The 25978-nt window shown below is 43.3% G+C and overlaps 1 protein-coding gene and 1 pseudogene across 1 annotated transcript in view; both read left to right on the forward strand.

Moving 5' to 3' along the window:
* LOC126299472 (organic cation transporter protein-like) overlaps window positions 1–25978 on the forward strand; it is a 382823-nt gene that overhangs the window by 143763 nt on the left and 213082 nt on the right. Inside the window, exon 4 of the mRNA XM_049991395.1 lies at window positions 3171–3478. Within this exon, the coding sequence (XP_049847352.1) occupies window positions 3171–3478 (308 nt within the window). The remainder of the gene's footprint in view (window positions 1–3170; window positions 3479–25978) is intronic.
* LOC126299802 (5S ribosomal RNA) lies at window positions 6333–6450 on the forward strand (annotated as a pseudogene).

Here is a 25978-nt window from a genome sequence, read left to right on the forward strand (position 1 = left end):
TTAGATTCGTTTTAGACCATACATTGTTGGGAATGAAATGTAGCTAAAAGTACCAAAAAGTTTTTGAAATGATAATAATACTGATATCTGTCTCTGGCCACAAGTAATGCGAGCTATTCAGTGGCGTCAGTGCTGCGTCCGCAAGCCACGGAGTTCGCGCGGTTACAGCTTGGCTTAGTACATGTATAGGTAGAAGTGTCAATGACATAGGTCTGATAAAATTTGGTGTAAAACTAATCACAAAAACAAACTGGAGATTTGTGATACGTTTACTGCAGAAACTGAAGCGCAATTCTGTAGTCTCTTTGTCTACTATGACAGAAAAAATAATGGAGAGTTAATGAAACTATTGTAGATAGACACAGATGTGCGTTTCATTGTTCTTCATTGTTTTTTTTTTCTTCCTTTGCGGGCTGCGCTGTACTGTCAAGGTAATCCCCACTCTTTGGCTAAATGGCTGTTAGCTGCCGGAGGCCAAATAAATAAATTTAAAAAAAAATCCCCACCCTTCGACAGCTGACAAGCAAGTCAGTAGAAAACGCAGCTGCAGTCAACAGTTGCTCGCCTGTCTTCACTCTTTTATTGGTATTGTTTTGACTCTGCAGTAACTCGTGGAGTTTTGAAGTACAGAAGAACTAGGAGGTTATGGATTCATCCCATAAATAGCGACAGACATTTAGGAGAGTTTTTTTCTTTACATGAAGAACTTAAAAACTATCCTGAAAATTTTTATTCGTATTACAGAATGAATCATAATACATTTCTGGATGTGCTTCAGAACATTCAAGACAAAATTTCGAAACAGAACACAAATTTTCGCAGAAGTATATCAGCAGAGTGCCTTCAACGAAGAATCGCAGAAATACTCCTTCAGAATTTTCCAACTTTTTTCTTTTTTTTTCTTCATGCTGCAGCGCTTGGCATTGGTGATGGTTCATAATGTGGAGTCACAGAATTCTTTTCATTACCTTGTAAGATAGACAGATCGATAGGCGAAGAGTTTTGAGATAATCCCTTTGACTCAGTGGTTCTATTTCCACTGATAAGGAACTGTGCATAGCTCTTGAGACTTAGGAAAATCATATGACAGAACAAAGCCCGATTGGAGCTGTATTTTAATATAGTATTCCCTGGATCACATGACCTTATTCTCTGTAACTGTCTCTCAGGTCTTTGCATTTCGACTTCATTATTTTAATTGAAAGAATATAGAAGGGTGCAAGAAAATGTCTCTTTAATTATTTATTGTTGTATAACTGTGAAATGACATGGACTAAGTAAATATCTACTGTGCAAACAAAACTGTAAAAACTTCGCCCAACACCACACTTGAGTAACACATTTTACGATTTTTTTTTTCTCAGGTATATGTCCACTGGCATCTCCTTTCATGCACTAGCATCGTCATTCAGATTAGGTGAAAGACGTTTGTATGGCCATATGGGAGTCACTTGCTCCCACTCTTTTACCAGCGCCAACTGTTTCTCTACGTAAAGAAATTGTCAGTGAAATGCATACGAGATGGGGACTTCCAAACTGTGTTGGATGTATAGACGGGACGCACATACGTGTCCAATGTCCTAAACTTTCTGGCAGCATGTTTTACAATTACAAGCAGTATTATTCGATTGTACTCCAAGCAGTTGCTGATGCAAATTACAAATTTATAGCTGTAGATGTTGGTGCCTACGGTTAACAGTCTGATGCAGGCGTGTTTAAAGAAAGTAGGTTATATAGAAACCTAGAAATGGGGAGCTGTTATTACCGCCACCAACAAGACGTGAAGGAATGTGTCAGGAACTACCGTACGTCATTTTGGGAGATGAAGCTTACGCCTTATTAGAGAATTTGATGAGACCTTTTCCTCGCAGAAATTTGGACAACGAGAAGATTCTATACAATGATATGCATTCCAGAGCAAGAAAAGTTGTTGAATGTGCATTTGGTATAATGACCAATAAATGGAGATTACTGAGCAAGGTAACTGAAACATCCATTGACGTAGCTGATCACATAGTCAAGTGCATTTGTCTACTTCATAATATTGTCATTGACATAGAAGGATGCAATGTTGAAGCTGAAAAGTTTTGTAACAATGCTGATATGCAGACAGCTGGTGCCACATTCAACATAAATTCCACATTACGTTCGAAAACTGTCATGAACACTTTTGTTGAATAGTTCGTTAAAAATGCAACTTAAAATAATTAAAAAACCTATCAAAAATAACTTTTGGAATTGAAAGTACTTAGCTATTTACTATATTTTTGTGTATCTCATTTCACTGTAAATAAAACAAATAAAATTATAAAGGAAAATTATTTATATTTGTGCATACTATCTGAAACACACTCCTTGATTACTTCGTTCCATAATCTGGAAACTGCATCATTACTGTCACACTAGCCGAATTTCTGATACCAAATTAATGGACACAAGTTAATGTTATGTATATGTTATTCTGCATTCATTAAAGTACGAAAATCGCAAAAAGATGTCACAGACAACAGCTTATAGTAACGTGCCACAGCAGGACTTTATAATGCATTGCCATCTGGTAGGGACACATTTCCGTCCCTCAGTGACACTCATATCTGTCTCCGTTTACAAGTAAATGCGAACTATTCAGTGGCGGCAATGCCCCGATCGCTGGCATTTATTGTTGTAAATGCATGTAAATACGGTAGATTAAATAAATGAAATAAAAGTAATTTCGCATGTATCGTTATAATAAACGTAATTTTTCCTCACTGATTTTGAAATGTGAGGTAACATCTTAAAATAAAAGACGTGTGCAGTCTCACTTGTGATGAAAGCAGAAGGGAGACGTGTGATGCGTGTACTGCAGAAGCTGTGGTGCTGCTCCACAGGCTCGCGCCGGTAATATTAAACACTCGGGATATCGCCGGCTCGGCTCCGGGAGGCTCAGGCCGTGTCGGCGCGGCCCGGCCGCCAGTGTGAACACCGCAATTCAAAACCATGTGTTTGATATCAAAGCGGGCGGCTGCCCTGCCAGGCTCGGCTCGGCCCGGCCGGCAGTGTGAACGCAGCCTTATCCTCTCAGGGATCGCTTCCTGCAGTTTGTCCCCATCTGGCACGTATGTAAGCTGGAGAGCATCACACGTACAGAACACTGTGATTAATCTGTAATCTGCCTGTGGTGCCGGCAGTGATGGAGTACATGGGAGAGCGGTGGCGCACGGCGGGCCTGAACGCGACGGTGGGGGCGTTCTACGGGGTGGGGTGCGCGGCGGCGCCGTGGCTGGCGCTGGGCTGCGGCGGCTGGCGGCGGCTGGTGGCCGCTCTGGCCGGCTGCTGCGCGTTGCTGGCGCCGCTGCTCTTCCTGCTGCTGCCCGAGAGCGCCCGCTGGCTGCTGCAGGCGGGCCGCCCCCAGCGCGCCGCCGCCTGCTACCGCTCCGTCGCCGCCGCCAACGGCAGGCTGCGCCACCTGCCGCACGACCTCGTTGAGCGCCTACAGGTACGTGCCAGCTACAAATGGGCAAACTCGTTCATCCTTGGGAACTAGTTCACTGCTGATCGTTCTTTTTTGGGAACCGTTCATTTTTACTCGTTCACCGTTCATTCGTGCTTGGTGTATGGTTCTTGTAAAAAACTGAAAACAAGTAGTGTAGGTGACTGAAAGATGGAGGGCACCAAGATGAGGCACTTGCCTCCCCCTGGAGTATAGAGTTTTTATTCATTACATATTTCTTACACACTTTTAGAAGCAATTGCTGTGATTCTGCAGAACCTCTCGTTTAGCCAACTGTAGAGCAGTGTGGCTGATCGCACGGAAATAATATAGGGTGGCGCACGGAAAACCGGCCCCGAGTACAGACTGCTCGCCAATTACGGACGATGTGTTGCCCGTTACGAGCAGATACAACAAATAGACAAACATGTAATAATGAGGCAGTGAAGAAATAACAAGTTAATGCAAGCAACAATGGCGAAACAGTCAATGACGATGTGTAGAGAGCTGGAGAAGATAACATGAAAATCTCACGCGACGCGCATGGGCTATAGCTCAAATAGTCTTGTAAACCGGTTGGTGGCTGTTTCCCAACTTAATAGACCACAAGTGTCTTGTATAAAATTCTTCGTTTCGACCTCCACTACTTAGCTATGCTACGTTGTAAGCAATAATCGTTTACACCCTATATATACTTCACGTTGTCTCTGAGTTCGTAGGCGAAGTAGAGACTTTATGGAAGCATAAAATAAAATGTGGTTTTCTCATCATACTTGCAGCAATAATAATAATTATAATAATAAAGTTCGCAGTAAAAAAGTTTTTGTTTGGAAGCTCCTTCTGAACAAATGTTTTTGAGATAATAAGTAAATACGATTTTATGGCGATCTATGTCTTTTCAAATGGAGAGGCACGGCTTTTCCTACTGAGCCAAAATGACCAACAACCCACTTTTTTTCACAAAGAAACCTAACTAGCAGGTAGTGCAAATTGGAAACAACCAAACTTAAAAGTAATTAGAGCCTTCGTAAATGTAATGTTTTGTATATGAAAGATACACGAGAACAGTTTTATATGAATTTTCTTACACTAAAAATTAAGCAAATTATTGAAAGTTAGCTGCTAAATCAAGTCGATGAAACCAAAAAATATATGAATAACATAAAAACTTGCCTTATTATATGTATGTCTTCTGCTGTTAATCGATATAATGAAGTGAGCTGATATGCCCTTTTGTTACCTGAGAAGACGTACCTTTTAGATACAACGTAATTTTTATGTAATTTACGTAACTATAAAACACTTTTTGATTACCGGTCGTGGACGCTGGAATATCCAGAACCAAGTGCAAGAACAGTTTGGAACACATGTAAAATGAGCGAACGCAGTGAACGAAACGAACAACTGGATACTGAACAACTAGGAGCAGTCGGCATGCGAAGAACGACGGGTGCGGCCGAGGGAGACAGAGACTGAGACGAGCACGCGACCGAAGTGAATTATGAACCGATCGTTCCTTGGAATTCGTTCCTCGGTCCTTTCGTTGATCTAGGTGAACCGTTCCTTTGCACCCGTTCATTTGCGAATTACCCATCTCTAGTGCCAGCCCTTACCACCCAGTAGAGCGCTGCGAGCGCGGGTTCCACTCGCGTGGTGCTCATTGGGATGCGGTGAGCGTGAGAGAGGGAATAAACATCACTTTTCCTCATTTAATGACACAGTGAAGTTGCAGTGTGCTCAGGCTCGACGGTCCTCTGTACGCCTCGTACTGCGTTGTAACATAGCTGACTGCCACGTTTCCTTAAGAGGTCGCACTCGGCAACGACTCGCTCACTAAAAAGAGAGTGAGGCCGGACTGCGTGGATACTGACACATAGGGAACGACACACAGATGCAGTGGTCCACCCACGTTGGCAGTAAAAAGTTATACTCTCTCCTGGCAGAATCCACAGTCAAACTAGTGACGACAGATCTACACCTTCCTATAAGTATCGGGACACCTACACTACTGGCCATTAAAATTGCTAAACCAAGAAGAAATGCAGATGATAAATGGGTATTCATTGGACTATTATATGTTCTGAGTCAATGAGCTCGCCTGACCGACCCATTCTGCTATTACTGCTTCCCTACTGACATATAGTGGTCGATTCCTCTTTACACACCTAGTTTCTTTCGAAATGCAGAGCGCTGGTGCTCCAAGAAACTCGTTGCCCGACAGTCGAAGAGTAACATATGACCGAACTGTTCCTAACACAAGTCCCGTTTCATCCCCGCAGTCATGGACTGTGCGTCTGGTCCCGGCGGAGGCTCGAGTCCTCCCTCGGACATGGGTGTGTGTGTTTGTCCTTAGGATAATTTAAATTAAGTAGTGTGTAAGATTAGGTACTGATGACCTTAGCAGTTAAGTCCCATAAGATTTCACACACATTTGAACATTTTTTTCATCCCCGTTTGTTGAGGATGGGAGGTGACAAAGTATTGTGGGCTGGCTCCTTTGTAATTTCGTAAGAAGTGGGGGCGAGTAGAAGCGTTCTTCTGCTACGTAGGACAGCTGAGTTGAATGGAGATTACTGTCATCACACCAGGAAGCATTTTAGATTTCAGACAGGTATTGTTTGAACAGTTCAACAATTTCTTTCACATGCATAAAATACTGAGAGAAGTGTCCTACATTGGCTTTACTCGCTTGCTCGTATACCTCCTTCGAAAAACGGTTGCGTTATAGTAAACTGTTCCGATTACTCTAACAATATTGAGTTGAGACGAGTACTGTGCCATGGCTCATTATAAGTATCAGCTTGAAAAGGGTTCTGTTTCAGCCACTTTTCATGTAATCGTCATTTGTAGTTTACTCTTAGTCAACAGCCTTGCCGCAGTGTTAACACCGGTTCCCGTCAGATCACCGAAGTTAGGCGCTGTCGGGCTGGGCTAGCACTTGGATGGGTGACCATCCGGTCTGTCGAGCGCTGTTGGCAAGCAGGGTGCACTCAGCCTTTGTGAGGTAAACTGAGGAGCTAACTTGATTGAGAAGTAGCGACTCCGTTCTCGGAAACTGACCTACGGCCGGGAGAACGGTGTGCTGACCACATGCCCCTCTAGATCCGCATCCAGTGACGCCTGGATGACACGGCGGCCAGTCGGTATCTTTGGGCCTTCATGGCCTGTGCAGGAGGAGTATAGTTTTTGTTTTAGTTTAGCTTACTCTGAATTAGTCTTGTCTGAAGTAATCTTCTGGTTTTTTTTTTATTAAATTTATATGTTGAGGGAAGGCTTGCATAGGGACCAATTTTATCGATTATTATTTTAGGAAATGTATTCGCAGTTGCGAATATGAACTGCCATCGGCTGTAAATTAGAATGACGACAATGAAACTTTGTGCCAGACCGGGCCCTAATCTGAATTTCCAACTTTACGTGAGCAGTCGCCTTAACTGCTTTCGCCACCCGAGCATGAATCACGGTCACATCAAACTTCCTAATCTCGTCATCAATGTGTCACAACCTACACCTGTACGTTATGTATATTTCCGTTCAGGAAGGACATAGGCGCCGGCCGCGGTGGTCTCGCGGTTCTAGGCGTGCAGTCCGGAACCGTGCGACTGCTACGGTCGCAGGTTCGAATCCTGCCACGGGCATGCGGGCATGGATGTGTGTGATGTCCTTAGGTTAGTTAGGTTTAAGTAGTTTTAAGTTCTAGGGGACTGATGACCTCTGATGTTAAGTCCCATAGTGCTCACAGCCACCTGAACCACTTCTGAAGGATATATTTATCAAGAACAGAGGGTATTGGTGAATAAATACGAAATAGCAATGGCTGTGTAATTAAAAAGAACGACGCAATGTTCGTTCAGGCATGCATGCATTTCGGAAGGAACATTGCATCGTGCTACTTAAATAACACAGGCACTGCTATTTCGGACAATTATTTTTATGCTTCACATCGTCAATTTGTTTTACCCTTTTCCGTAATTCCCATCATGAGTAAACTCTGGAGTGTGTGGACGTGTGTGAAATTGGATGTGTACATGTACCTGCAGTGACCAGAGACAAACGGCTGATGACTCGTTGGCGGTTTTTGTTATTGCTCTCCTACTTCCCACTCGAGAGAAGGAATCTAGCGGGCTTAGAGAAGAGACTTTTCTTGGTGATGGAGTGCTTAAATATATTGAGCTCTTCGGAGCACAGTTAATATGACTGAGTTTTGGTCAAGATCCGCTAAAATTTCACTTTTAGATACAGGCAATCATCACGTTTATTTAAATTAACAATAAAAGAGTATTAATGCTGTCGCGTTCTTTCCGTTTTGAAAACCACCTGGCGATCTCTACACCAAATCATCATCCTAATAATCTAATTGCTTTTCTTGTTAAGTGGAAAGAATACTTGAACATACATATATCCAAATTTGTGTCCGCCAAATTTTAGCAGTCTTAATCTATTTTTAATGGGTGGACTTGATGTTATGGTCCACCCAGAAAAGAACCATAGAATTAAATCCTACTCAGTTTCAGGATATGAATGAATACTTACAAGTCAGAGAAAATGTTGGGCAGATCGGGATTTATTGTAATTATAGGACTTTTATTCAGCATAGTGGACTTCACCTTTTTTTTGGTATGAGACCCAACTGTATTGATAGTGGATGCTGGTGCGAAAATGCTGTGCAGCCTCCTCCTGTAGTATTTCCTTTTATGACTCATACGAGTTTTGTCTGTAGCGATGTTCAGATCTTAATGCGCTCCGAAGATCATCCATGTCCTAACAAAGACCCCTTGTTGATATCAAATATAAATAATAATTAAAGAAATTCCGCCCCGCCTCCCTTTAAGGATATACACTGAGAGGAGTAAATCACAACACCGAGAGGGAGTCGTGCGACATAAACGAAAATTGGTAGTCGTGTTTCTACATCTGAAAGATGACGACTATTCAAATTTCGCGCCAGTCGCACACGACTTGCGTTAGAAGCGCCACTATGAGGATCCACATCAGGTTTGCTTTAAATACGGGCTGCAACAGTCGTGAACGTTTGTTACCTTTGAAATTGGACTGGTGAGTTGAAGTTAGTCAAGAATGCGTTTAAGGTGACAAAGACACCACTATCAGGGTATCACTGAGTTTGAACGAGATCGGGTAATAGGGCTACGAGAAGCTGCATGTTCCTTCCGCGATACTGTATAACAACTAGCGAGGAATGTAACCACTGTACATGACTGGTGCTACTGATGGTCAAGAGAATGTACGGTCGAAAGAAAACCGGACTCTGGACGACTACCGTCTACGGCCTATGGATCTGGCGCATCGTACTGCATCTGCAGCCGCAATTTGGGCTTCAGTTGGCACCACATTGACACGACGAACTGTTACAAATCGCTCACTTCAAGGACAGCCGGGAGGCAGAAGCCCTGTAGGCCCCAAAGACACCGCCATTTGCGACTTAAGTGATGCCAAGCGAGAGCTCATTGAAGGGCAGGATGGAGATCCGTTGTTTTCTGACGAAAGCTGATTTCGCCTCGGTGCCAGTGATGGCCGTGTGTTTGTTAGAAGGCGGGCAACCAAAATGTCTCCAAGCTAGACACACTGGACCTAAAGCCGGCCGCTGTGCCCGAGCGGTTCTAGGCGCTTCAGTCTGGAACCGCGCGACCACTGCGGTCGCAGGTTCAAATCCTGCCTTGGGCATGAATGTGTGTGATGTCCTTAGGTTGGTTCGGTTTACGTAGTTCTAAGTTCTAGGGGACTGATGACCTCAGAAGTTAAGTCCCATAGTGCTCAGAGCCATTTGAACTGGACCTACACCTGGGGTTAGGATCTGGTGTGCGATTTCGTGCGACAGCAGGACCTCTGTCGTGGTTATTCCACGGACCCTCACTGCGAATTTGTACGGCAGTCTGGTGATTAGACCTGTTGTGCTGCGACTTATGAACAGAATTCCATGGGGCCTATTCCAACAGGATAACGCTCCCCACATATCGCTGTTGTAACCCAACATGCTCTACAGAGTATCGACATGTTGTTCTGGCGTGCCCCATCAGTATATCTGTCTCCAGTCGAACTCATATGGGGCAATTATCGGACGACAACTCCAGTGTCATCCAAAGCCAGCATTAACCGTCCCGATATTGGCCGACCAAGTACAACGGGCACGGAACTCCAGCCCAAAAAGTGACATCTGCCACACGTACAACACAATACATGCACGTTGGCATGCTTGCGTTCAACATTCCGGCGGTTACCCCCGTTATTTCACATTTGCTATGGCTTATCTCGCGCTTATACACTCCTGGAAATGGAAAAAAGATCACATTGACACCGGTGTGTCAGACCCACCATACTTGCTCCGGACACTGCGAGAGGGCTGTACAAGCAATGATCACACGCACGGCACAGCGGACACACCAGGAACCGCGGTGTTGGCCGTCGAATGGCGCTAGCTGCGCAGCATTTGTGCACCGCCGCCGTCAGTGTCAGCCAGTTTGCCATGGCATACGGAGCTCCATCGCAGTCTTTAACACTGGTAGCATGCCGCGACAGCGTCGACGTGAACCGTATGTGCAGTTGACGGACTTTGAGCGAGGGCGTATAGTGGGCATGCGGGAGGCCGGGTGGACGTACCGCCGAATTGCTCAACACGTGGGGCGTGAGGTCTCCACAGTACATCGATGTTGTCGCCAGTGGTCGGCGGAAGGTGCACGTGCCCGTCGACCTGGGACCGGACGGCAGCGACGCACGGATGCACGCCAAGACCGCAGGATCCTACGCAGTGCCGTAGGGGACCGCACCGCCACTTCCCAGCAAATTAGGGACACTGTTGCTCCTGGGGTATCGGCGAGGACCATTCTCAACCGTCTCCATGAAGCTGGGCTACGGTCCCGCACACCGTTAGGCCGTCTTCCGCTCACGCCCCAACATCGTGCAGCCCGCCTCCAGTGGTGTCGCGACAGACGTGAATGGAGGGACGAATGGAGATGTGTCGTCTTCAGCGATGTGAGTCGCTTCTGCCTTAGTGCCAATGATGGTAGTATGCGTGTTTGGCGCCGTGCAGGTGAGCGCCACAATCAGGACTGCATATGACCGAGGCACACAGAGCCAACACCCGGCATCATGGTGTGGCGAGCGATCTCCTACACTGGCCGTACACCTCTGGTGATCGTCGAGGGGACACTAAATAGTGCACGGTACATCCAAACCGTCATCGAACCCATCGTTCTACCATTCCTAAACCGGCAAGGGAACTTGCTGTTCCAACAGGACAATGCACGTCCGCATGTATCCCGTGCCACCCAACGTGCTCTAGAAAGTGTAAGTCAACTACCCTGTCCAGCAAGATCTCCGGATCTGTCCCCCGTTGAGCATGTTTGGGACTGGATGAAGCGTCGTCTCACGCGGTCTGCACGTCCAGCACGAACGCTGGTCCAACTGAGGCGCCAGGTGGAAATGGCATGGCAAGCCGTTCCACAGGACTACATCCAGCATCTCTACGATCGTCTCCATGGGAGAATAGCAGCCTGCATTGCTGCGAAAGGTGGATATACACTGTACTAGTGTCGACATTGTGCATGCTCTGTTGCCTGTGTCTATGTGCCTGTGGTTCTATCAGTGTTATCATGTGATGTATCTGACCCCAGGAATGTGTCAATAAGGTTTCCCCTTCCTGGGACAATGAATTCACGGTGTTCTTATTTCAATTTCCAGGAGTGTATTAACACATGATCTTGCGATGTTAATAATTTAAATATGTGGCCTAGACAAATGTATTGCCGAAATTTCATTACCCTACATTAATTATTTCTCAATGTTTCGATTTTTTCCGTCAGTTTGTATTAATAAGACTGTTACTGACAGACGATGTGAGAGGCGGCAAGGAAAATACGTCTAGTGTTTATTCCATGCGGTATAATTCATTCTTCGTTCTGTCCTCATGTGCATTCCGGTATTTTCCTGTGCCCCAGTGAAATCACGGACGGAACGAACCTTTATTTAGGAATGAATAACAAGTATCTAATGAAATCCATTCCCTATATAGTCTTGCTGAGGTCTCAAAATTAACTTCTGTTGCTCTTTTCAAATAATTCGTTGAGTCGAATATAAGTAAACTTTCATTTGGACTTCACATGACATTGCACACGATGGAACTGGGATGTAGTAAGGCTTCTCCTGTTATTAATAATAATCATAGTAGTTTCCAAGAGTCCATGGCATACGGAACATATGTGATCCGAAAAATATGAAGTCAGATACGAATAAGAATCCCGCCAAGAAGCCGAAGTGTTCAGTTATCTGGCACACAAACAAAGACGTAGGAAAATTGGGCTTAAAGTCTCGTCGACATCGATGTCATTAGAGACGAAGTACAAGCTCTGATGGTGACGTGGATGGGGAAGGAAATCGACCTACCAGCATTTGCCTGGAGAAATTTAGGGAAATCACGGATAACCTAAATCAGGATAGCCGAATTGGGACTTCAGATGACATTGCACACGATGGAACTGGGATGTAGTAAGGCTTCTCCTGTTATTAATAATAATCATAGTAGTTTCCAAGAGTCCATAGCATACGGAACATATGTGATCCGAAAAATATGAAGTCAGATACGAATAAGAATCCCGCCAAGAAGCCGAAGTGTTCAGTTATCTGGCACACAAACAAAGACGTAGGAAGATTGGGCTTAAAGTCTCGTCGACATCGATGTCATTAGAGACGAAGTACAAGCTCTCAGCTTGCCTCAGTCAGAAACTGATGAGCCTCTCACAGAAGTAGATGTAGACAGGGCTCAACAAGCTTTCAGCAGCAAATTGATTAAGAATGTAGGGAAGTCTGCAAAGAGAAAGAAAGTCTTGTTGCTAAGTAGATCGCATGCTAGGGGTGTGGGCCAACTTCTGCAGGATGAATTAGGGTTGGATTACCAGGTCACAAGTTTTTTCAAACCTAGTGCTGAACTTGGGCAGGTTACAGAGGATTTAGGTTCACTATGTAAAGGTTTTACTAAGGAAGACACCGTGGTTATTGTGGGTGGGCTGGGCAACAGTATTGACAGAGATCCGGGGTACAGCATAAAGTGTGACCTGGCAAAGATTGCATCGGCATCGAATCATACCAGTGTTGGGTTTGTGTCGGTTCTGGAGCGCCACGACCGACCTCATTTGACCTCTTCTGTCAGGAGAGTTAATTTGGAGTTGGAACGGCTACTTGGATCTGGTGCAGGGTCACACATTGGTGTGGTTCCTGTTGATTCACTCTGTAGGTGGGACTATACTAGACATGGCCTACACCTCAACAGGAAAGGGAAGGGTAAACTGGCTGGGCGGGAGGAACTACATCTCATGGTGGAAACTCTTTTTTAGTGTAAGATCAGTGTCCAGTGGGAAACTCAGCCAGGCAAGTACTAAAGATGTTAAAAAAGTTCAAGATACTCACAAAAGTAAAGTGAAAAATAATGTTAGTATATTTCATCAAAATATTGGGCGATTGAAGAATAAAAGTACTAAAGATGTTAAAAAAAGTTCAAGATACAAAAGTAAAGTGAAAAATACTGTTAGTATATTTCATCAAAATATTGGGGGATTGAAGAATAAAATTGATGAGCTTCTGCTTTGTTTAGAAGATATAGAAACCAAGAATGTAATAGGTATACTATGCGTGTCTGAGCATCACATTTTCACTGATATGCAAAAGGTTAGCATCAATGGGTACAAATTAGCTGCACATGTAAGTAGAGATAATATGATGAGAGGAGGAGTTGCCATATATGTCAAAAGCTTCCACAGTGCAAAAAATTTAGAAACTAAAAAATTTTGTGTAGAGCAACATATGGAAGCATGTGCCACTGAACTTAAACTAAATGATGGCACTTTCATAATTGTAACAGTGTATAGGTCCCCCTCAGGGAATTTCCAGCTATTTCTAGAAAACTTGGATACTTTGTTGTGCTATCTGTCAGACAGGGGGAAGCAAATTATCATTTGTGGGGATTTCAATGTTGATTCCCTGAAAGAGTGTAATAGGAAGAATGACCTTTTAGTATTACTCAGTTCTTTCAATTTGAGCTCCGTCATTGATTTTCCTACTCGGATAACAAAGAACAGCAGTACATTGATAGATAACTTTTTTATAGACCAAGATAAGTTTAAGGACATAAATGCTTATCCTGTTGAGAATGGTCTTTCAGATCATAGTGCACAGCTTGTTACAGTACATGACATAGCTCCATGCAGTATAATAAATCAGACTTTCAAAGCAGTGCGTTCAATTAACAATATAAATATTGCAAACTTTAGGGAAAGCCTACAGCAGCTAGACTGGGATGAAGTGTATAAGGAACCCGATGCAAACTTGAAATATAACTTATTTCACAATACATTTTTAAGGGTATTTGAAAATTGTTTTCCCAAGAAAATAGTTAAACATAATTCCAAGAAAACATATAAAAAACCTTGGCTAACTAAAGGAATAAGAATATCTTGCAACCGTAAAAGAGAACTGTATCTAACAGTTCATTATATTGTTCAATATTATAAAAACTATTGTGCGGTACTAAGAAAAGTTATTAAAAAGTCCAGAAGCATGTGTATCATGTCTGAGATCAGTAACTCTGATAATAAAATTAAAGCAATTTGGAATATTATTGAAAGGGAAACAGGGCAACCAAGAGCACAGGAAGACTTTAGTGCAATAAAACTGAATGACAAGTGCACTAACAAACAATCAGAAATTGAAAATATTTTGAATAATCATTTTTTAAATGTTGTGGAGAAAATAGGATCTAGATCTTCACTAGAAGAGGCAAGGCTATTAATAGAAGAGGCCATACCTGCGCAGTTTGAAACAACTGTAATTCCACCAACCTCTCCCTCTGAAATCAGTAAAATAATAAACTCACTGAAAAGTAAAAGCTCTTACGGAATTGATGGCATTTCCAGCAAAGTACTTAAAGCTTGTTCCCCACAGATAAGTAGGATTCTCAGCCACGCATGTAATAGCTCTTTGGAGCAGGGTGTTTTCCCTGATAGACTGAAATATGCCATTGTAAAACCATTGCATAAAAAGGGGGATACGTCGGATGTCAACAACTACCGCCCAATCTCTCTTCTGACAGCTCTATCAAAAATTTTTGAGAAAGTAATGTATTCAAGAGTAGCCTCCCATATTTGTAAAAATAAAGTACTAACAAAATGTCAGTTTGGTTTTCAGAAAGGCTTTTCAACAGAAAATGCTATATATGCTTTCACTGATCAAATATTAAATGCTCTGAATAACCGGACATCACCCATTGGTATTTTTTGTGATCTCTCAAAGGCCTTTGATTGTGTAAATCATGGAATTCTTTTAGATAAGCTAAATCATTATGGTTTGAGTGGGGCAGTGCACAAATGGTTTAATTCATACTTAACTGGAAGAATGCAGAAAGTTGAAATAAGTGGTTCGTGTAATGTTAAAACAACAGCTGATTCCTCAAACTGGGGTGCTATCAAGCACGGGGTCCCACAGGGTTCGGTCTTAGGTCCTTTACTGTTCTTGATATACATTAATGACTTACCATTCCACATTGATGAAGATGCAAAGTTAGTTCTTTTTGCTGATGATACAAGTATAGTAATAACATCCAAAAACCAAGAACTAAGTGATGTAATTGTATATGATGTTTTTCAAAAAATTATTAAGTGGTTCTCAGCAAACGGACTCTCTTTAAATTTTGATAAAACACAGTATATACAGTTCCGTACAGTAAATGGCACAACTCCAGTAATAAATATAGAATTTGAACAGAAGTCTGTAGCTAAGGTAGAATTTTCAAAATTTTTAGGTGTGTCCATTGATGAGAGGTTAAACTGGAAGCAACACATTGATGGTCTGCTGAAACGTCTGAGTTCAGCTACGTATGCTATTAGGGTTATTGCAAATTTTGGTGATAAGAATCTCAGTAAATTAGCTTACTATGCCTACTTTCATTCACTGCTTTCGTATGGCATCATATTCTGGGGTAATTCATCGTTGAGTAGAAAAGTATTCATTGCACAAAAACGTGTAATCAGAATAATTGCTGGAGCTCACCCACGGTCATCCTGCAGACATTTATTTAAGGATCTAGGGATCCTCACAGTAACCTCACAGTATATATATTCCCTTATGAAATTTGTTGATAATAATCCAACCCAATTCAAAAGTAATAGCAGTGTGCATACCTATAACACCAGGAGAAAGGATGATCTTCACTATGCAGGGTTAAATCTGACTTTGGCACAGAAAGGGGTAAATTATGCTGCCACAAAAGTCTTTGGGCACCTACCAAACAGCATCAAAAGCCTGACAGATAGCCAACTAACATTTAAAAATAAATTAAAAGAATTTCTAGATGACAACTCCTTCTACTCATTGGCTGAATTTTTAGATATAAACTAAGTAAAAAAAAAACTTAATCATTAGTGTCATGTAATATTTTGTGTAATGTAATTTCTTGTACAGACATCTTTTATTAACCTGACACGTTCCACATCATTACGAAGTGTCGTATTCATGATCTATGGAACAAGTATTAATCTAATCTAATCTGATGGTGACGTGGATGGGGAAGGAAATCGACCTACCAGCATTTGCCTGGAGAAATTTAGGGAAATCACGGATAACCTAAATCAGGATAGCCGAATTGGGACTTCAGATGACATTGCACACGATGGAACTGGGATGTAGTAAGGCTTCTCCTGTTATTAATAATAATCATAGTAGTTTCCAAGAGTCCATGGCATACGGAACATATGTGATCCGAAAAATATGAAGTCAGATACGAATAAGAATCCCGCCAAGAAGCCGAAGTGTTCAGTTATCTGGCACACAAACAAAGACGTAGGAAGATTGGGCTTAAAGTCTCGTCGACATCGATGTCATTAGAGACGAAGTACAAGCTCTGATGGTGACGTGGATGGGGAAGGAAATCGACCTACCAGCATTTGCCTGGAGAAATTTAGGGAAGTCACGGATAACCTAAATCAGGATAGCCGAATGCGAGCCTAGTGTGCTAACCAATGCGTCACGTTGCTCGGTCACAAGCAAACACATGCAATACATCTGTAGCTCTGTACTTATCTAAGTCAGTTGCTTTTCGAAACTGAATACGGTTTTCCTCTCAGATTGTTTACTGCTGCATGGTGCTCGCAAGGGGACCAACAGACCTGTTAATCACTGTTTTTGATGACTCTTAGGAATGTTGTTAAGAGACCTGTCCTGAGTACCTGGCTAGCGGCTTTTCATGCGACGGCCTCTACTATCAGAGAAAATCTGTGCTGAAGTTCTATGCTTACCTCTTATATCCGTAACGTTAAATATGTTTCGACTGAGAGAGTGTAGTTCAGGGGCAACTGCTCATGGCTAAATGCTGGTACAGGTTTAAGCCCTGCCCGTGTACATGTTATTTTTTCAATTTAATCATGCAGAATATCATTAAGCAATATATCTAACTCACAATTATTCAAAAATAGTAATTTTCACCGTAGTAATTTCATTAATAAATCAGTCATTATCGCACACTTTCTTCAAATGTGTATTGTGTTTGTGGTTCGTGGTTAAAATTTCAAATATTTGGACAGCTCCAAAGAATTCTCAGCGATGAAGGAAGTATTAGTAGCTGCGGATAGATCGCATATTCAGACAACAAAATCTTTGTAGATGAGACAAACATGCACCTGCAACGCAAAAATTATCCCACCGAAATGGACTCCACTTTGTCAACACTATGATGTTTCCTTTTACAAACTGGTTAAATTTTCACAAAAAGTTCAAAATGCTCCCGAGTTCCTAAAGACTAATAGAAATATCGCTTCGAGGGAAGATTCCATAAAAATAAATTCTTCAATTCCGCATCAATTTGGTACACCTATTGTCACAGGAATGATGATACACATATTGCTCATATAGAAATTGATCGATGAACGAGTAATCTTTTTGAATTGAAATGAACTGTGATTTCCGGTATCGCTTTTGATAAGTCTGTTTGCCTGTAAGGCAGAAGCTTTAATTAAATGTTTTGATAAATCTCTGTGCCTGTAAGGAATTATCTTTAATTAAATGTTCATGGTTCTCTACGTGTTTTTATTTCGGTTTGGTGGTGCGACAAATACTATCAGGAATTTTATCGCAGCACAGTAAGCGACTAAGATGGTTCTATGATCTGTTCTGTAACAAACGGAATACACAACTGAAGAAAGTTTGTTGTAATGACTAATTTATGTATGAAACTACTTCGGTGAAAATGACTATTTTTGAATACCTTTGAATGACATATACTATTCAATGATATTCTGCACGATAAATTACGAAAAGGTATGCAGGTAGTGTTTGAACCTGTACCACAAGCGTGGTAGGCATGAACTTGCATTATTCCCACTCGAAACAGGATTAATGTAATGGATGTAGAAGGCACAAATGAAACTTCAACATCTCTGATGGTCCCCTTGTCAATGCTGTGATGTCGAGGCTTAGCTGGTGAACTCTGAGGAGTGTAGGTATCCATTCCTGTCTGTTATTAGTGAAGAAATGTTTGTTCTATGCCACTTTTAACTTGTTTAAAATGGCAAATCTCCCACCCCTATGTCTGTCCCCTGCTGTAGATGTGGCAACGTTGCATTGATGACATCTTGGGGTTTTCCCACCTCCTCAACAGCCCCACCCTAGTGTGTAGCTGGTACAGCACATTACGAAAAGGTATGCAGGTAGTGTTTGAACCCGTACCACAAGCGTGGTAGGCATGAACTTGCATTATTACCACTCGAAACAGGATTAATGTAATGGATGTAGAAGGCACAAATGAAACTTCAACATGTCTGATCGTCCCCTTGTCAGTGCTGTGATGTCGAGGCTTAGCTGGTGAACTCTGAGGCGTGTAGGTATCCTGTGATGTCGAGGCTTAGCTGGTGAACTCTGAGGCGTATAGGTATCCATTCCTGTCTATGTTATTAGCGAAGAAATGTTTGTTCTATGCCACTTTTAATTTGTTTAAAATGGCAGATCTCCCACCCCTCTGTCTGTCCCCTGCTGTAGATGTGGCAACGTCGCACTGATGACATCTTGGGGTTTTCCCACCTCCTCATCAGCCCCACCCTTATGTATAGCTGGTACAGCACATTAAGTGGACAGTAGAGTATAATGCTGTCCCTGAACATGGTTTTGGACAGTGGTACAGCGCACTAGCCAACTGGTAGACCATAGTGCTGTACCTGAATGTGGTTTTGCATGGAGTGGTACAGCACACTAGCTTACACGGGCATGCCAATGTGATGCCAGTAAGTAAACTACACAAAAACAGCAAGCAAGCATCTAAATACCCACAGTCAAACCATGTAAGTAGAAAATGGCTGATGTTAAAAACTGATGTTCTGATGGAGCAGCTGTCTGGGATATCGCAATAGCTGCCAGTTCTTGAAATTCTTTTTATTATAGCTTATGATTATTTTCTTAGAATTTCAAACATATGTTCACCACTTGATCAGAAACCTAATTTCCTGGTAGTGATTGTGTCACAGATTCTTCCCACTGATAATTGATAATGGTCATATGCTGGAAGAAACTGTGAGAAGCCATACCAGAAAATATAACTCTTAGACCTTCTAGAGGTAGCAGTATAGGGGTGAATGTTGGCTAGAGCCGGCCGGGGTGGCCGAACGGTTCTAGGCGCTACAGTAGCAGGTTCGAATCCTGCCTCAGGCATGGATGTGTGTGATGTCCTTAGGTTAGGTAGGTTCAAGTAGTTCTAAGTTCTAGGGGACTGATGAACTCAACTGTCAAGTCCCATATTGCTCGGAGCCATTTGATTGTTGTTGGCTAGAAATAGCATGCTTCGTCTAAGTAGTTGGAACCGAAAATGGAACACTCCTTAGCAAGAAGAAATTGGTTCAAATGGCTCTGAGAACTATGGAACTTAACTTCTGAGGTTATCAGTCCCCTAAAACTTAGAACTACTTAAACCTAACTAACCTAAGGACATCACACACACCCATGCTCGAGGCAGGATTAGAAGCTGCGACCGTAGCGGTCGCGCGCTTCCAGACTGTAGCGCCGGCTTAGCAAGAAGAATTTAAGTGTGCCTATACCCACTACAGAATTGTTTTTCGATAGTATGAAGGTTGTTTAAATCTGCTATCATGTGGACTGTCAGGAGCAGTTACAGAAGGGACGGTCTGTAATGTGAAGGAAGGAGATGTAGGGATCATTTAAGTATTATATACTTAGTAAATTCTCCATGTTTGTCAATATCAGACTTGGTGCCAAAGCGAACCTGCCTCTCCTCCTGCACGGGAACGACAGTGTGACAGCAAGAGGAATATTGAAGAAAATCGGCGAGGAAGCACTGAAAACCATTTAGAGGAAATACAAATATCATGTGGCTATACCATATAAAGTGGTATTACCCGACATTTAACGCCGATGTTCTAACGAAAGAGCTGCCTGTAATATTGCAGCAGCTACGTGTAGACGACTATCACCTTTTGGATCTTAACATAACGCTATATTTGCCGGAATTTTTAATGAAATGGAGATGTGCGATTACTTAATATCAAACCACAATTTCTGCATGGAAGGAGACCTCAGAGGAAACAGCAATGCGATTGTTGACAATGATGAGTCATTTGGAATAGACTGCTTAATGTGGGTAATCCCTAACTGCAGATTAAAGATATATAATAAATTTATGCATCAAATCACAAGTTCAGGAGTAAACAAAGGTATCGATAACCCCGTTATAGATTTCATAAAGTATCCAGATACGCAACCAGGAATAACTTTTACGTCTTTCTTGGCTACAGGGCATGGCATTAATAGGCTGGCGGCTATAATATACAACTACAGAATGGATCGTGTGTTCGACCCTGTGCAAGATATTTGAAGGGTATTACGACTCAAGAAAACAGTATTTACACTGTGCTTCACTGTATTCGGTGCCAATCACATCCATGTGGATTAACTAACTAATAACTTACAGAACAGCTGTTGTTAGGTGTTTAACAACAGCCTGTAGTTTGTCTACTGGGGCAATAAGAACGCCCACAAACAGTGTACAAGTAAGTTCAAATGGTTCTGAGCACTATGGGACTTAACTACTCTGGTCATCAGTCCCCTAGAACTTAGAACTACTTAAACCTAACTAACCTAAGGACATCACACATCCATGCCCGACGCAGGATTCGAACCTGCGACCTTAGCAGTCGCGCGGTTCCGGACTGCGCGCCTAGAACCGCTAGACCACCGCGGCCGGCTGTACAAGTAAGTCTGCCAGACTCTCAAGAGTGGGAAAAGCTTATAAGTTATGTTCTGCCTGCATACAGTTTTAACTGTCTACTGGAAGCTGAGTGTAGCTTCTTGACAATGTTTCCAACAAAAATGATTTAACTGTTATACAAAAGTGTTATGTTAAAGCAGGTGAAACGTATTTCTCACATTCTATGACATTTTTCTCTACAATGATATTGCAGAATTGGGCCTGGTTAGCACAAACAATGTTATTCCACAAGTATTAAGGAAAATAACCAAATTGTTGAACAGACTTAAACCATTCTCTATTAAGGAAATCTCTCCGCTAAACATAGTTAATATGTTATGTGCGCAAACAGGAAAACTGTAGTCAAGAAACGAAAACTGGACGATATGGCGAAGACAACCGTCTTAAAAGAAGAATATAAGCTGCAATTGGAAACAGAAGCAGCGATTGCAGATGTGCAAGCAAGGTTTACATATGGCTTTAAACACAGTGTATGAAGCCATCTGGCTGTGACTGGGGAATATAAAAATCTGTATTTACAGCAAACAGCACTGGAAATTGGTCTCATATCGAAGTGCGAGACAATCATTGCAATCGAGAATATTTACTACATTACAGGATACAAGATCTTTCTTTGTAAACCTGCATTCTATTTGGACTTGCTTTAAAAAATGGTTATATTTTATCTAAATGTGGCGAACTGGATGTTGTGCTCCTAACAAGAGAATAGCCATTTTCAGAGTTTAAAACGGATGGAATATCTACAGTTAGTGGACCCTCGTTTGCAAAATTTGTAAACTTGAAGTTCGATACAGAAATTCCGCATGGGTGTGCAGGAGAAGAGCTGTTGACGTACCTCATTGCCACACATACACCAAGGGGTGGAGGGAGGGTCGGCGATGTAGGACAAACATTATTCCATTATTTCCACCTGCTCCTGTACTGCAATGAGGGTACCCATCGCTCTTGTGATGGCTCCTTATTTATAGTATGCCAACGGTTAAGAGTTTTATATGTGACTGTAGGCTTTCCCGGCGTAAACTGTTGATGAAGTCAAAATATCCACGGGTGAACTGCCGGTTTACAGTGTCCAACGGGCACAATATTTCGGCGATCATACATGTCGCCATCATCAGGTGAACTGACGGAATGAGCTCCTGTGAACGTGCCGGCATGGATATTCGTACGCTATGGCTGCTCACAGGGAACTGGGTTCGGTTGCGGCGGCGGCCGATTTAAATACCCTCCGCCAGCGGCGCGCTCCTTCCGCCGTCCGCGCCCCGCGCCACGGTCGCGCGGTGGAACAGATTGCGACGGCGTCTGAGATGACGCCGGTGTGATGGCTCTGTCCGCCGTGGTCGTCACAACTATACGTTTGCTCGACTTACTCTTGATTAACCCAATCGCTGGTTCACAAGCCTTGCTAAGATTATAGCCACAATCACGGTTTATGAGGTCGTCATTGGTGCGAATTTCGATGGCCTCTCTAACAACGCTGTCCCAGTATATCGACGTCTGTACCAGAATCCTCGTGCGTTCATACTCCATAGCGTGATTTTCCGACAAACAATGTTCAGCGACTGCCGACTTGCTCGAATACATCAGTCGAGTGTGCCTGTGGTGTTCACGGCATCGATCCTCGACGGTACGCATCGTCTGACCAATATACGACTTGCCACATTGACACGGAATCTGATACACGCCGGACTTCCTCAAACCGAGGTCATCTTTGGCGCTCCCCACCAGTGCAAGAGTTTTATTCGGAGGACAAAACACAGTTCCGACCCGGTGTTTCTTCAAAATGCGGGCGGTTTTCCCCGAGAGTGCGCCTGTATGTGGAATAAACGCAGTGCCTACCTCCTCCCTCGTGATTTCATCGATCTCCACAGGTTGTGCTGTAGTGGTTGGGCGGAGAGCGCGTTGAATCTGCCACTCTGAGTACCCATTTTTTCGAAATACAGTTCTCAGATGTTCCAATTCCTGCGGTAGACTCTCTGTGTCAGAGATAGTGCGCGCCCTATGTACTAGAGTTTTAAGTACCCCAGTCCTCTGTGAAGGGTGGTGGCAGCTGTCTGCGTGCAAATGCAGATCAGTGTGCGTTGTCTTCCGATACACCCCATGACCTAGGGTGCCGTCAGCCCTTCTCTTGACCAAGACGTCAAGGGAAGGTAATTTACCTTCCGTTTCAGTCTCAATAGTGAATTTGATGTTGGGGTGTATGGAGTTTAGATGTGTAAGGAAGTCAAGGAGTTTATCCATACCATGTAGCCAGATGAACGTGTCGTACACATAGCGGAAAAAGCAAGCAGGTTTCCATTCGGATGACGACAGGGCTTCCTCCTCGAAGTTCTCAATGTACATATTCGCTACCACCGGTGAGAGTGGGCTACCCATGGCGACTCCTTTCGTTTGTTCGTAGTATTCTCCATTAAAAAGGAAAATACGTGGAAGTCAAGACATGCCTAAAAAGTTCAGTGGTCTTCTCGTCAGACTTCTGAGTAATCAATTCTAGTGACTCTCGCAGGGGTACCCTCGTAAACAAGGAAACGACGTCAAAACTCACCATATCTGACTCAAACAACATGAAGCTATCAAGGCGTTTAACAAAATCCACGGAATTACGGATGTGATGAGCGCATTTACCCACATAAGGACTTAATATCCCCGTCAGGTATTTGGCCAACAAATATGTAGGTGCCCTGATGTTGCTGACAATGGGGCATAATGGTACCCCCTCTTTGTGAACCTTCGGGAGTCCATATAGTCTAGGCGGTACCGGACCTTGGGGTAACAATTTCTTAGCGTCACCCTCCGGTAAATCTGCGTCCTTGAGAAGGTTCCTCGGGTCTCCAGCCTGGTGATAGCGTTGATATCTCGCAACGTTTCGGGAAGTGTCATACTACCCATCTTCTGGCGAAGTGTCGATATTCGCGGAGAGCAGGCTATCTGTATGTGCGGTCACCCCCCTCAACTACGCCTCGGGAGGCTGCGGGGGACCGGCGGCGTGCGCGCGGTGGTGGTGATTGCGGTCGCCCGCGGCGGCCGCGTTTGGTTTTCGGTGTAAGCGTTGTATCTGCGTCCGCGGCGGAGGACGTTGACGGGCGCGCTAGAGACCGATTGCTCCTATCGCAAGTTTCCATGCTTTGCTGAGTTGGTATCCCTCATCTCTATTGGCCAGATTGTCGTAAATCCTTAATCTATGGATTCTTTGATAACGCTTTCCCAGAAGCCAGATGTTCGGCACAGTATCTTCGTGTTTTCGAAGTTGAAGGTGTGTGCGTTTGCTCAACGCTTCGCCAGAAGATGGGTAGTATGCCACTTCCCGAAACGTCGCGAGATATAAACGCTACCACCCCTCTGGAGGCCCGAGAAACCTTTATCAACGGCTAAGAGTTTTGTTGAAATGGTTCATATGGCTCTAAGCACTATGGGACTTAACATCTGAGGTCATCAGTCCCCTAGACTTAGAACTACTTAAACCTAACTAACCTAAGGACATCACACACATCCATGCCCGAGGCAGGATTCGAACCTGCGACCGTAGCAGCAGCGCAGTTCCGGACTGAGGCGCCTAGAACCGCTCGGCCACAGCGGCCGGCAAGAGTTTTGTATTGACAGAGTGCATTTTCACGTAGTTTCTACTTTCCCTGAGTGCTTCTCTAATGATTGGAAACTTCCAGCCCATTCTTACAAAGAGACATGTCATCACAGGGCAATGACATTCTTGCTGAGACCGTAGAGGTGCACCTCTCCTTTTCGTGTTAACACCTCTTCGTTTGCTCGTTTGAACTATCTTCTGCCGATACTGTACAATGCGTATTGACGGGGGGACCTTCCCCAAGTCAGTAATGTATGTACTCATACATTAAACATTAATGAAATTTGACAACCAAGACAACCCCAACTGAACCACAGGGTGAAAGTAAGTAAAAGTACCAACAGTTTGTCAAGCGACTTTAGCTAATTCGTGAAAATTCACAGTAGACTAGTATCCACAATTTGAAATTATAAAAGTTCTGAGAAACACACCCGAGAAATCAGCAAAGTCTGAAAAACTACTGAATAGAGTCCGAACAGCGACTCGACAGCGATGTCTTCACTTGTGCTAAGGGTACACACGCGAAAAATCTTAAGTGCCAACTGAAATACGCGGCCGATTCACCGTGCAGAGTAATGTAGCTCCTGCTTCTGGTGTGGACAGAAACTGAGTGCTTCCACCAGCAATAGGCTGGCCCTTAAAAACCCTTGTGCTTAATTTTCCGAGACTACCAGTCATTAGGCACTCAGTTTGCGCCAGAACATAATTAGTGTTAAAATTACCAAATATGCAGCAACCACTCGCAAAATCATGTTTTATTTATTCACTTTTGCAAATCGATTTCAACTGATTGACAGCCATCATCGGTGCTACAAATACAAGAATAAAAATAAATAATAACAGTGACCAAATGAATAAATGTACATAAAGCAACGTAAACCAATTAAATGTACATAGACGCATTATACCATTTAAAATGAACATACAAATTTACCTTTCAACCAATATGTGCCCTGAGTAGTAAAACTGTCTTAAGCAGAGGTTCTGGGCGCTACAGTCTGGAACCGCGCGACCTCTACGGTCGCAGGTTCGAATCCTGCCTCGGGCATGGATGTGTGTTATGTCCTTAGGTTAGTTAGTTTTAAGTAGTTATAAGTTCTAGGGGACTGATGACTTCAGAAGTTAAGTCCCATAGTGCTCAGAGCCATTTGAACCATTTCGAATCAAGTTCTTGTTGCGGTAGATCGATGATGATGTATTGATACGCCGCATCCAGGCGGACATTTGTTCGAAACATGCATGACGCCATGGACACAAGCCATTGGGGCCAGCACTGTGTTGTGGGGACACTCTCTTCAGCTTCTATGAAACCTGTGTTAGTAATCGAAGGCACCATAACAGCTTTGGGCTATGGAACATCATACAGCATCACCGGCATCTCTTCATGCTATATGTCTTCTGCAGCGGTGATGGCATCTTCAACCAGGATAACTGACAGTGTCACAGAACCAGATTCGTGCTATAGTGGGGAAATCACGTTGATGTCTTGGCTGCTAAGTTCGTCTGAGTTCGCCTGATGTCAGTAGATGGAACACAACTGGGACGCCATCGCAGTTGTGTGATTTGTGCATAAACATCTGGTGCTACATACCTCCGGAAACCTACCAAGGAATTTTCATATCAATACCACGAAGAATCGGTATTGTATTGTGATTCAAATGTA

Source organism: Schistocerca gregaria, chromosome X, assembly GCF_023897955.1.
Source record: "Schistocerca gregaria isolate iqSchGreg1 chromosome X, iqSchGreg1.2, whole genome shotgun sequence".
Taxonomy (NCBI): Eukaryota; Metazoa; Arthropoda; class Insecta; order Orthoptera; family Acrididae; genus Schistocerca; species Schistocerca gregaria.